Source organism: Vulpes lagopus, chromosome 22 (assembly GCF_018345385.1).
Source record: "Vulpes lagopus strain Blue_001 chromosome 22, ASM1834538v1, whole genome shotgun sequence".
Classification (NCBI taxonomy): Eukaryota; Metazoa; Chordata; class Mammalia; order Carnivora; family Canidae; genus Vulpes; species Vulpes lagopus.
This window is the reverse complement of record NC_054845.1, coordinates 17898638-17912797: the sequence shown is the minus strand read 5'-3', so window position 1 is coordinate 17912797 and position 14160 is coordinate 17898638. Positions and strand designations below refer to the sequence as shown.

At 38.3% G+C, this 14160-nt stretch overlaps 1 protein-coding gene across 4 annotated transcripts in view; it reads right to left on the bottom strand.

Moving 5' to 3' along the window:
- Positions 1–755: 755 nt before the first annotated feature.
- The window catches only part of UNC80 (unc-80 homolog, NALCN channel complex subunit), a 222738-nt gene continuing 209333 nt past the window's right edge, over positions 756–14160 (bottom strand). For all 4 annotated transcript variants that reach the window (XM_041737717.1, XM_041737715.1, XM_041737716.1 and 1 more), the window contains 4 exons: positions 7477–7558; positions 6252–6363; positions 5445–5644; positions 756–4658 (listed from right to left, as the gene is read on the bottom strand). In XM_041737717.1, coding sequence (XP_041593651.1) covers positions 4392–4658; positions 5445–5644; positions 6252–6363; positions 7477–7558 — 661 coding nt within the window. In that variant the 3' untranslated portion in view covers positions 756–4391. The remainder of the gene's footprint in view (positions 4659–5444; positions 5645–6251; positions 6364–7476; positions 7559–14160) is intronic.

Here is a 14160-nt window from a genome sequence, read left to right as displayed (position 1 = left end):
AATAAAAATTTTTTTTTCAAAAAGGGAAATAGGAAATATATTTGAGTTGAAATAAAAAATATTAACAACAACAACAAAAAAACCCAAATCGGGGTGGTTATTACTATTTTCCTTCTTGACTTCCGGCCCTCAACCTTCTAACCGTCTGCTTTCTCTCTCAGTCATGTTCGCTGACAAACTAATACATTTGCTGTCCAAACTCAATCTGGAAGAGAGAGGATCTGTGCCTCTGCTTAAGTGTGTCTAGGGTCATTGAGTCAGGACGAGCTGAAATAAAACCGTGTGAGGGAAAAAAGGGGATTTAGCAAGAGCATAGCTTAGATGGTAGAGAATGGGCACTTTGTACTATTTGTACACATTTGTACTATTACAAGACAGCTGGTGGGGACTTGGACGCCACGTGGTTCTGGCCGCATTCAGAGGGCAACCGGTTCCTTCCCATTCCTCCCGGGAAATCTGCCAGTTATTCCAGCAGGTCACAAATCCGGGCAGAGAAATCAAGCTGGGATACCCAGAAGCCCATTCTGCTTTACTTTGAAATATATGGGTGGAAAGCTTGAGAAAAATGGAGCTCGGATGGGTTGGAGAGAAGAACTGGAGGTGTCTAACTGAAGGGTGACCTCCAGCAGACCACGGGGCTTGAGAAGAGACGCCCGGGCACACCCCAGGGATGCAAAAGGAACACTTTCCTCCAATGAGTTGACCTATTCCCTATGTTGAGAAATGAGAAATGAAACTGAATCAGGCATCTTAAATGTTTTTAGCTTTATTTTATTATATGTGCATATTCAAACACAGAGGTCTTAATATCTTTCATAAATATCTTTCATAAACGTTTCAGTATTTATTCATATGCATTTTTTTCCCATGCTCTTTGGTCATTCAGTATTCATAACAGACTTCAAAGTCATCTGAGGGAAGTTGGCTGTGTAATCAATCTTTTGTTTTTACCTATAAAATGGCTAATAAAGGATTTTCATCCTGCAGTCACAGTGACTATTGAAAAATATTATGGAGGTACATTGATCTGTAATGCTAAATGATCCTGAAATAATATAAGTAAATTTGTCTTAAGCTTTTCCAAATACATTCTGCCCTTGGTTTTTATTGTCCTGAGTGTCAAACCAAACTGTGTTTCTGAAATGCTGCAGTTAAGACCCACTAAAGTAAATGAGGAAGTGGGACTTTCTACTCACTGCCAAGACAAGGCCATGGAATTGGAAGTGTGAGGTCACAGGGCAACAGCATGACTCGGTGTGATAGCAGCAAATTCCAGAGACTTAATAACGTATCCTGTATAACTTGAGGAAGGGTATTTAGTTTGCATTTTGGACTGTAATTCCACTTACGACCTTTTCTTCCCGGTTGGTCCCTATAAACACCTTAGTCTCATCTTAGATAGTCTTAGAGCTAGGCAGCAGAGTGAAGAATGTTCTTTATGGACTAAAGGGACAGATATCAAAGAAGGGAGGAGATGTCACCCTGCCTTACGTTCTCTTGCAGGCATGAAATAGCAAGCCAGTTATTCCCAGCCTGTGCAACAGGCCCTAACACCCAAGCACCAAATATTTCTTTTCTTTCACCACTGTCATGCCCAATTATGCCTTTCGACAATGTGGTTCTCAGTGACTTGTCCCAGTGCCCTCAATAGCTCAGTTTCCTTTTTGGAAAAATCAAATATCTAATAGACTGATAGAAAGCAGCAAATACTGAAAAATGAAAGTAAAATTTTTGCTATAGAAAATGCTGTATCCAGGATTTGAACTGCTTTAATTGAATCCAAGTGGTATAAATCTATACCCACTATCATGGATGATACATGTTTATTCCAAGGTCTCTCAAAAGTTAATTTCAGAAGAAGCAACCCTCTTGGTTGTGTCCAATTTTTTTTATACACGGGAAGTAGGTGCCTGTTTTGCTTTTCCTTTAAACAAGATAAATATCATTAAGCATCATAGCTTAAGAAATAATCTAATCGGTATTTATCATATATAGTAATTTTTAGTCATCTACTCAATAATATTTTGATTATAAAAAATTGTTAATTATATTGAACTTTTTTCCTGATCTTCCCCAAATGTGTTTTTTAAATAGTTATTCTTTCAAACTCCAGGTAACAGTACTCCTGAGAATACATCTTGTGACAGTTTTATGCACATACATATAAATACTTTATCAATACACATAAACATTCAACACATTACATTCTACACATTTAAGGGCACCTTAAACGGAACAGCTGCACATATCTGCAAAACCTCAGGAGTCCCAGTATGAAAACATCCCCACTCTCTAAGGCCCTGTTTCTCAGAGTGGAGGCTTTTTTGCAAGGTACAACAATACTTAGCTTATTAAAAAAGTTTCCGACAGACTTCCATGACACTAGAGTGAAGGAGTCAGGCTGAAAGGCAGACAACGCCAGCGTAATCATGTTCAAAACAGCCTAGTACTTTTTAAATACACGTAAAGGTATTTAGAATTCTCAGATATTCAACAATCTTCTTTGACCCCTTTACTTTTTGAATACTTGATACAATTATACGTAGAGAATTTGGATCAAGAATCAAAAAACTGGAACAAAGTGCACGCATATATAGAGACTCATGTAGCCCAGACACTTGTCATTACCAAACATAAGGCCTCTAACACTAATTGAGCAGCATAATTTTTAACAGGCAAAATACATCAGCTTAGAAAGAATCATAAAACCACTTTATATGTATATTTCTGCACTTGAGAATTAATTCAGCATTAAGTAAATGTTCGGAAAATTTTGGAAAACATTAAAAGAGGCCACATACCCCCCTCTATTTTCTCAAATGTGAGATTTGAAATTTTTCATTTTGTTCATTATCTGTAACTCACAGATATCTTTCATTCTCTTAGTAAATGGGATCAAAACCCCAAATTCTGTTTGAAAGTATAAATCATGACAGAAGCAATCCCTATTTAATAAGCAATTCTAACCAAAAAAATAATTTTTCTTTGTGATTTGGGTGAGTTCAGCAGATCTCCTCTCTATAAACATACTTTTCATAGCCAACATAGTTGAAGTTGAAGCATACAGAACGTGTTTTCAATTCATTGCAATATAATCAAAATCTGTAACTTGAATTGGAGGACTAGAAAAATGCACACACACGCACACACACACACACCCCACACCAATGTAGGTACATATGAGTTTTTATATGCTTAGTAGTTATGCAACAGTTTCCTAATGTAAACTGTTAAAATTTTGAAATTCAGTTCTGAACTATATGATGCCAAGCCCTACTACAGGATCAGTAACACACTAGATATGGCCTCACAAGCCTCCTAAGTTTTATGCTTCTCTTGAAGTAATTAAACTTCAAGTTAAAGTAAAAATACACAAGCTGTGTCTATAAAGAGATTGCTCACTTTATAATTTTTCCTTATCAACGGAGATGTCTAAAGGATCCTAAGAAAATTGTTAACATTGAGATAAAGTTATTTTATTGAACCAATTCTAATAATAACCTTAATATCTGAAAATAGGCCCTGAAGGGCAGGCACAGGATACTGTAATCACATCTTCCAATATCTCCTAATCTTGGCATTGATGTGGTCATGGCTAGAAGTAAGAATACCGTCTTTCTAGCTATTCTATTTACATTGAGTTTTTATCATAGTATAGGCTGTTTAGGTTCTTAATTCAAAATTACGTCTGAGTAGGTTTAGAATATTTTCTCTCTAACGTGGTTGTGAAATTGAATGATCTTAGGGCATTAGCATTTTGATTTACAACATGCAAGATAAATGACGGTTGAAAAATAAATATTGAAAAATCCACAGCTTTAAAAATAGTATTTTTTTTTCTTCTTGAAAGTGGCTGTATTGTCGATCAAAGCAAAAATGGCTGCAGGCTTATTTATTAGTCTCCTCAAACTATTATTTTCCTTATTGATTTCTTATGTAAATAGCTACTCATACAGCCACCTGATTTAATATTTTTGAAACTATAAAAATAAACATTTGCATGAGATGTATAATGTGAGTAATCTCAAAAATTGCACTCTCTTTTTAGAACATATTTGTTAATATTTCTAGGTAAGCAGCTCCATAATAGTATATATTTTTAACTGCTCAAGGCTTCTTGAATCATAAACAATGTGCAGTGAAATGGCTCTTTCCTCTTATTTCTTCCCTGGTTTTTATGGTCTTCACACAACCAAATTATCTTAGCCATCAATTTTTTAAAGATGTTTATGAAACAACGTGCGCATTAGCAGCAAAATCTACTGAGATTTGTGTCACCCGTTGGATGTAAAGTGCTGTGTTTTCATCTTTCCCAAGCAAAAGTATTCACCTTTAGTGAAGTGATCCCTCCCACATCTTGTCTACACCTGCCACTCTTACAAGACACAGGATTAAACATGAGACTCGTCTAGGTCTCCGTCAGTCTCCCCCAGCTCGGTGGGTGTAAGGGCGAACTGGCTGGACAGCAGGGGGTTCTCCATGCCATGCTCCTCACTGATGTGAAGGACGGTGTCTCCATGCTGTAGGAGGATGGATGTCTCAAGGCCTGTGAATTCATCAGGGGCTGAGAGCTGCGTAGAGAGGGGGCTGTGTGCTGGAGCACCTTGGACTTCTGTGTCCTCTTTCTTTTCTCCTTCTTCAGTGGGGAGAGGCTCCCTCTGTCATCAAAAGGATCATAACATCATAGAGAGGCAGGACAGGTGTGAGGGAAGAGGATTAAAAGTGTTGTTGTCCACCTAAAGCTGAACAAGGAATCTCATGGCCAGTCCCAGCTCTCTCTTTTGCTACGTGGGAGCTCTCATAGGGACCTTTCCACCCTTGCAAGCCTGTTTGCTAACCTGCAGCAGGAGTGCGCTCTATGCCCTACACTACAAGGTAAGACTGAGGATAAGAGGAGATGATGGTGTTACCATGCTTGTTAACCATTAAACACTATACAAACATATGCAATAACATTGCCCCTTAGCCTTCTTTAAATACCACTGGGAAGGACACGGGACCTATGGGAATCCATTTATAAATACTGAAAGAAGAAAAAAAAATCAAAATAATGAGGGAAAAGATTGGAATAGAGAGTTCCTCTCATCTGATGCGATACAGGTGACTATTCAAAGGCTTCTGAATTAGACACTTTATTTTCCTCTTAAATTGAACTATCTTTCAACCAGGTGTCATATAGTGGTTTTCAATGGTTATTTCCGTTGTGAAATATTTTTCTCTTAGGTTTTTCATAACAAAGAATACCAAGGTTTCTCTTATTCCTTCTTAAGTAGATGTATTCCTGACCACATACGTTATATGGACGATCTTGTTCATGACAACAGGACCATTGCCTGTCTGGGTAACAAAATGTTACAGATTCAGACTTAACAATATGGTATCTATGTTGTCCTATAGGTAAGGATGCAGGGGGCAAGCCTTGCCTGTTTCTTTAGAGCCCTCACCTGCCTGGGAGACAGGCTGTGAAGATCAGCAACTACAATGGCAGGGGAAGACGTGAGGACTGGTTTGCCCATTCCTTCTGGCTTCTTAGATGGGGCTGGGCTGCAGCCTTGTAACTGGCCTGTGGTCAGAAGTGTTTCTGGTGGGGCAGCTGCTGGTTCCGGCTGAGCCTCAATGAAGGTCACAGAACGTTTCTGATCTGCTGTAGGTCAGAAGTAAAGCAGTAAATAGGGAAAAAATATATCGTCAGTGCTAAATCATTTGCTTTAACCATGGTTTCCTGGCTTTTCTTCATAAAGACACTGCTGGCTTATTAAATAAATGAGAGTATATTTGACTATTATGTACATGTTTTGTTTGATTTCACCTCCTTTCTTATAAAGAGTAGGCCTTGGGCAGAAAAAAAATCATTATTACATAAATGGCTTAAAACCAGACCTCCATGGAGCATTAGGTGAACGTAGTCGTCACTCATAACAGCTACCAACAAGACTGAGAAGTCCCTATCATTCATCATTTCTTTGTCTTCAGTAAGACACATAACAAACTCAGTTCCTGGGTTGGGTAAAGAAAACACAACCTTCTAGAATCAAATCTCCTAGCATTTGTGGTTTACCTTGGATTGTTCCGTTTCCCTAGGCACATGGGATAGCGATAGGTAGGAAAGGTGAAAAGAAGAAAAGGCACTCAAACATTCTGGGAAATTCTTCCCTTATCCTGAGCATGAGCTCAGGGGCTGCAGACCTTCCCAACTGCGTTGCCTGGCATCGTGTCAATGGGACAGTCAGAAGGGACATGGGAGGCCTCACCAGCCGGCTTCGTCTTAGGTTGAATACTCCTGCGTGTGGTTGACAGCCGGGCCCCATGGCGGTTTTTGGGTTCAGTCTGCGTCTTCTGACGTGACAGTAGAGGACGTCTTAGCTGAAGAGAATAGGCAAAATAAAGCTAGCAAGAGGGTTCTAACTGCCTGGGAGGAAACTCTGTGCTCAGAGGATTCTGACTATGGTGTATTCTTTCCTGTATGGGTTTCTGTGGATGCTTGTATTTCTAGCCAGTAAAATAAACCTCTTTAGGCATATGGGATGATTATTTGAACCTGGCATCCCCCCCCCTTTAACCATTTCCACCTCCCGATCATTAGTTCTTTATGTAGTCCAAGGACATGAATTGACATATTTTAAAATAGTCAATGTGACAATTTCAAGATTCAAAACAAATAAGTATTGCTTATCGATCAGCCTTAGCTCATCTAAAAGTTGTAGTTAAGGGGCAGCCCAGGTGGCCCAGTGGTTTAGAGCCACCTTCGGCCCAGGGCATGATCCTCGGGACCCGGGATCAAGTTCCACCTCGGGCTCCCTGCATGGAGCCTGCTTCTCCCTCTGCCTGTGTCTCTGCACCCCACCCCCCGTGTCTCTCATGAATAAATAAATAAAATCTTTAAAAATAAAATAAAATAAAACTTGTAGTTAAACACACGCTAACTCTCAAGGGGAGGTTGATGAAAAAATTTCAGATCCTGAGAAAGCATCTGCAATCCAAATCAATATTGGGAAGCCCCAATCAAAGCAACTGTACAAAGGCTCATTTAAATTTGTATGTAGAGAGTAAAGGGACCCCACCTGAGGAAATGTGTAAAGATGATCTTTACTTTGATTTCAAGTTTAACCTGAATCATTGATCTTGCAATGAAGAAAGGACAACTGTGTCTATGCCTCTGTACAGAAACAGGTCTTACATCAACTTTATAACAAATCTTTCTGGCTCAGTAACTTTGGTTGGGAAAGGTTTCTAGATAGGGAACAAATGGAAGTATAGCCTGCTTATGTTATTAAGTAATCAGCTTTACTAAGAAGTTAAACTAGAAGCTAAAAATTCCCTGCTTTCCCAAGTACTTACGTTTATAAAGTTGATCTGTACTGATTATTTCAGGTGGGGAGAAGGCAAAAAAATGATTTTCATATACATAGGAATTACAAGTTAGATAGAGCTTCTGTTTCATAAGATGACTCTCCCACCCTTTCTAGGTCTGCTTACCTGCCTCAGGCCCCTCTTCCTCCCCAGCGGCTGCTGAATGAGGAGATTCTGCTGGCCAGGTTCACTCTGTACACTTGCCACCCTGTCAAGCATCAACAGTGTTAGTGCGCCCCAGAGAGAGTACAGGTGACTGTCCTCTGGTGGGTGTTAGCCAAAATCACTTCTATGAAACAGTCACTTCAAAGATACCATTATCTTTGAAGGAAGGATGGGAAAAGGATCTCTGGGATGGGAGATTTCAAGGGTTTGGGAGGGAGGATGAGGCTGTGTAGCCCCAAGCTGCCAAAATTGAGATTTTGTTTTTAGTCACTGATGCTGTATCTATCATTCAGCAAAACATTGGTTCGATCACACCCCTGGTTTGGAAGCCACCAAAAGGTTAATGGTGTCGTATTCTAATCTCAATTTTTTTTTTCCAAGGGGAAGGGAAAAGGTGGTGACAAACAAACACAAACAACTCTATCACATGGATGGGAACACCTTTGTTAAAATTCTGATTTAAATGAAAATAAGATGGACAGATACCAAACACATCAGACACAGAATCCATTTGGGTGAAGGGGCACATTCAACACATGTTTGCAGCCTGAAGTCTCTGTGACTACTGAGTAAATGAATAGTCACACAGGTAGACAATTAAATGTTCTTTAAGAAAAGATTTTAGATTTAAAAGACCAGCAACATAATTAGGCTATCAGTAGAATTCAGAAACTTAATTGAATAGCTGCACTCGTATTGCACGACTGATAAAAACCACCACCTGCTCCCCCCAAATTACTGTGTATGTGTGTCTTTTATATGCAAAAATGATTCCTGACAGTGGTTGCTACTTCAGTGTTGGGTGAGGCTGAAAATAGTGTCATGGGCCCATGATCCATTTTCATTCTGCATGCATGTATAATAGGTATTTATAATGGGAATGGGAGGTGAAAAAGGAAAAGGAAATGTATCGTGCCCCAGAGAACATTGTAATCCTGTGGATGATGCCAATGTGCTTATTTGGTTAACAGGTAATTTCTGCTTTGCCTTTGCAAAAGGAGAGTCATCTACAAATAGTTTTTGGAGTAAAATATTCCACAGAGGAATCCACAGTCAGCAACTGTCCAGGAAAAAGAAAGACTATATTCATTCATCTCCATTTTTTTTTTTTTTTTAATGAGCTAGCTAAAAAATCTAGCTGCAGTTATAGGGAGAGAAACTGGTGGTAAGATGGACAATCAGATGTTTCCCCTGTTATGTTAATGACCAGTTAACCATCATGTGGTTGACGGCCGATCTGTCATTTTTTAAAAATCTTACTCATATTTCCGCTGGAAGAAAAATCAATGATTCCCAAATGGAGTTTATCAAAGTTTTTATGAAATAAGGATGTAATTATATCATAATTACACCACTTGGGATACACAGTACAAAATTCCATAAAGAGTCCCCAAACAGATGCTTTTTAAATGTTCTTGTTCTCTTTAATGTCAAGTTCAAAAGATCAATATGCATTATTTTTATATATATGTGACCTTTCTATGAAGATGGAAAATTATTTGCAGTAACAACGCAATAAATTCTGATAAGCAATCCAGACTATGTTGCTGGCATGTTTGAAGTGACATCTCCTTATTAATTATACATTTTAGCATGTGCCTTAAATTGGAATGAGTATTCAATCACCATATGCACAGAAGTAGAAACAAGTTTCTCCCAGATACCAAGCAAAGCTTTCTTTGGAATGGTTTCTTCATTGACATCTAAATGTTACCTCAGTTCCCTTGGCCGTAAAGGGAGGTTAATACTTACCACCTACCTCCCATTAAGGCAGAGAAAAGAAGTTAGTTGATGTAAAATGGTTTGAACATGAAAAGGGATGTATCTTGCATGCTTCTTTGTTTTACATTTGATATTTGTAATGAGTTTATTGCTTCTAGAACGCTAAAAGGAAGTAGGTTATAAAATATTTTGAAAATAATAGGGCAGAGAAAATGAAATTGAGGCAGTCCACTTGTCTCATTTTTATTCAGTAACCCGAGATTGTGAGAAAAAAATGGTGCAAGAAAAGAAATACACGTTACTCAGGGAGTGTTAAATGTCAAAGCATAATGGTAATTTCATGATGATTATTCCAAGAGAGGATCATAAGCATCAAAATTTTCTCTATGGATAGAGAGGCTTAGATCTAAGAAATGAATCAAGTTTACAGCTTTAGTAATTAGCTGTTCTATGTAAATGATACAGCATTTCATCAGTGGAATGCACACATCAAAGATGAAATTATAGAACATGTCCCTGGAAATAGTATATCCCAGCTAATACATTATATTCTTCCTAAAAAATGTGATGCTGTCATGGTTGTCCTGGGGACATCAGAGTCTGGCTTAACTGTGTGCAGTTGGGACACATTATAAACAGCCAGAGAAGTTCATAATGGAAGTAATTTATGCAGAACATATTACTTTCTCTCAGGTCTGTATCAAATTGCATATAAAAAGTAGTTTCAATTTAGTTTCAATTTCTCTCCAAGTCACATACTATTTTAGTCATCTGTAGGATTTACGATTTATGACCATAGGAATGTATAATACTAAAACCAACCAGGAGAAGACCAAGGTGTTTCCCCCAAGCGCCTCTCTAAAGAAGATTGGTTTCTTGAAAATGTCAATCTTGAGAGAAATGGCTGATTTTCCAAAGTTTCACAAAATGATAGTTTCAAACAATACAGATAAAAGGAACTAAAATATTCTAAATTGAAGCTAAAATTGTCCTTCGTATTTTTGAGTCACTGAAAAACATCACTATGGCAAACCATATAATGATCTACATTTTAGGGAAGTACATGCACTTGGGGCTTAGCAGAATTTTGACTCAAATGTCCATGAAAAACAAAACCTCCTCACTCGAAATGCAAGGAAGTAAATTATAATCTAGTGAAGTTCAGACGATGTTAGGAGAACAATTCTGGCACAAATTACCTCTCTTTCCCTCTTTTGGCCTGAGGCCCTGTATTGTAGTGTAGAAATATGTATGCCTCTCCTACATGGGATATATACCTAATGGTACTTTGTAAAACACATTATAGGTGAATAAAGGGGACATTCAGTCATGTAATAAAATATAATATGTAAAAATATAATAATTCATATTATTTATCTAAAATTACAAAAATGCATAGATTGGGACATTGATATATTTCATAAATAAAAAATTTAAGTGGAAATACTAGGTAAGACTAACACATGGAAATGAATTAGTATTTTCCTTGTCTTCACCTGTGCTTTTCGTCTCAATTTTAACATGGTTATTAGAGAAATCTAGAGGTGGAATCCAAGACACAAAGCAAAGCCATTTACCCTGAGTGATTGTCTTGTGATTGGAATGAAGAAAGCCAGCACTAAAGGAGCCATAAAACATTTGTAGATAGTAGGGAAAAAGAAGACAAAATTCTACTTTTCCCTTTCCCAATAAAAGATCATTGTTTAAAATCTGCTTAGCCTCCACAATGTTGAGTAGCAACAAGTCCTGTTCCCTTAGAAGTCCTAGCTGGATTAAGAATCAATTAACATGAGTCAGATTAACAGCAGAAAATCAAATTTAATAAGTTTAAGTATGGAGAATCCACACAGACATGGAAATTCCAAAGATGGGCAAAATGAAGTGTATATGTCATTCTAAACTAAGGAGAACGGGTTTGGGGTAGGGATTTCAGAGGAAAGGAATGCACTTCACAGGGTGATAAGAAGAGCAGATGTTTGGTAATTAGATGTTTGCCTTACCATACAGATGGGTCACTCAGATAAAATTTGTCTCTGTTAATAAACCCTTATTCTGGGAAAGACCTCCAATTAAGAGTCGGCTGTGTGGTTAAGAGAAGGAGAAAATTTCTCTCAATGCCACAGGGTCTCTAGTGCCTTCAGCTCAAAATAATCCACATGCTAAAATGGCACATTCTAGGGGAGTCTGTCCTGACCTCCTTCAACATTATCCAGAAAAGTGTATGCTAAATGCCACAGGATTTAGAGATTAGTGGCTGGACTCCGAGTAAAAAGGGAATCATCTGGATCTCAGATAGCCAGTAAGAACTGAAGCAGCATTGGTACAGGACATATCTGTGTATCACAACACATTTTCTTAGCTGTTCACTCTCAGTTACACGCAAAGGATTAAAACATTTTTCTAAGTACTTGGAGAGTACTTGCCAAGTTTTCATACTTTGAAAATGTGGATGATCATGATATGGGTTCTACTAAATAGGTTATTTTAATTTTGTCTCATTCAGGCTACATAGTCTTGTTTAAACTTGAGCCACATTCTTATTTTTCACTGGGATTAAAATTACCCTTACAGAATCAAATAGCATTCTAATCTCTTTCTTAAAAATCAGAACTGATTGTCAATTCATGCCTTTCAGAGTATTCTAACGTGTCCAAACAAAATCTAATTTTCAAGGATAAACATCCAGGCTTAAGTGCTTGAATAATTTCTGTATGTCTAATTCTTCTGGTGAGAAAACATGATGGACAGTGTGTGTATTTGGGGATTTCTAGGCCTCTACGAGTAATACTCTCAATGGAAGAGAATGGGATACTATTTTATTGATTTCTAAAAGAATCTTTGCTCCATAGCATAGTGCTTCTAACAGGCTGATACTTCTTGTGATGAATATTTAAAAGAAATCATATAACACAGGTTAAAAAAGAAGAAGAAGTTTTCAAAAGGTCTGTGTAATTTTTATTGGCTGTTACCTATTCATTGGGTCACCCTAGTTATTCTGGATTCTTCCTCATTTATCCCTCAGGCCAACTTGTCCCACTGACCTAAAATAAATGCTCTTTCAAAAGCAAATCTCCAGAAAGTTTACCAAAATATGGGGGTAAGGGAAGAAATGGGGTTTATTACTTTCCCTTGGGCATGCTTCCTGGTATTATTATTATTATTTTTGTAAGTAGGCTCAGTGCCCAGCATGGAGCCCAACATGGGGCTTGAACCCACGACCCTGAGATGAAGACCTGAGCTGAGATCAAGAGTCGGATGCTTAACCTACTATGCCACCCAGGTGCTCTGCTTCCTGGTATTCTTGAAGGTTCGGAGCCAGATTCTCCTTAGGACTACTTTGGATGTATTTTAGCTCCTGAGTGCTCGGGTATGTGCTAAATATAATTGCCATGGTTAGTGCCTACTGCTTCCTTAGGGTCTTAAGAGTCAGCAACATAAAGAAGTTTCATGCCCAAAATAAGATTACTTGGAAACCAAATATAAGTGCATATCCTATTTTATGAACTGACCTCAGTAAATACCAAAAGTTCCTCTCCTCCAAAGAGAACTTGGTGACATGATGGAGTTCAAGAAATACATCTTGCAATGTGTGGCAAAGGTGGATGTGCTACTGCCTGGTGAAATATCCCTGCATCAACAGAATTACTTAGAATCCAGCATTAATGCCTCATCTTCTGTTTTCTTAATGACCACCATGGAGTCTGGGTGGCTAACACCCAGAACAAGAACACGCCAGTTATAGGAACAACAGATCCACACAGTTGGTCTAAAACAGTCTCCAAAGTCCTGACATGACTGACTGACTCAGTTGTAGATAAAACCTATATAGCTTTGGTTCTGAAATAGTCTCATGCAGCAAGAACTTTGGGTTTATTCCCACTAGTGCTAGACCCAGGGCAGATTGGTTCTGATAAATCCCAGCTCAGCGATTTGAACCCTGAACCTACTAGAGATGGCCAAATCCTTTAGAACATTTATAAAAATAAACTCAAATTCTTGCTTTCTGGCACCAAACCTGAACTAGTATTTACTCAGCAAGAGGAAAATCTGGCCTAATTAGAAAAGCCCTGGGCCTAAGCTGGCTGAATAGAAGGCCGGTTTCATCCTTTCCACTCTCAGAGGGCCACTGAAATTCTCTTCTAAGCAAGGTTCACCTATCTCACATGCAACTTTAAGCAAAACAGATTGTTCTTTGAAAGTAGTGGTTATGGTGCTAGACTTGGTTCAGATCTCTTCAAACACCATGAACAATGAGGGGAAACCGACTTGAGGACCATCTTGTTCCTCCTCGTCCCTGCAGCTCTAGATAATGGAGTTAAGCCTGCACTCTGCAGCACTTCCACATTTACCACCAATAGCCTGATCTGTCAAGGCAAGGGCTCGCAAACACAAATGAATGTCATGAATTATGGGTCTAGTAAAATAAATGATACACCTGATAATGGACTAAATTTCCCATTTTCAGTTGCCAAAGAAAATGTGAAATCTGAACAAGATGCAAAGAAAACAAAGAGAAAAACAGAAAAGAATATCCTGGCACAGGAACAGCCTCTCAACATTTCCTCATCTTTGTGATAAAGCAATAAACACGTTGTATTGTACTCACTACATAATGCGAACCTGGAAGGGAATGTTTTTCTCTTGAGATGGAACTAAGGTACTGTTAGAATGAACAAGAAGCATTACCCCTAATGAGGATTAGTTGAGAGGTGTGGATCAACGGCACAAGAGTAGGAATGTTTGACAGGGTTTATCTGAGTGTTAAAGGTGCAGTCCCCCTTTCTGATGCTTTAAACCAATAGCCAAGACATTGTATTGTCTGCATCATGAGACATCTCTTACTTACCAGGAAATGTTTGTGTCTGATATTTCATGGCAAGTTTTGGAGTCATCTTTGTGCTGGGACAGACATTCTTTTTATCA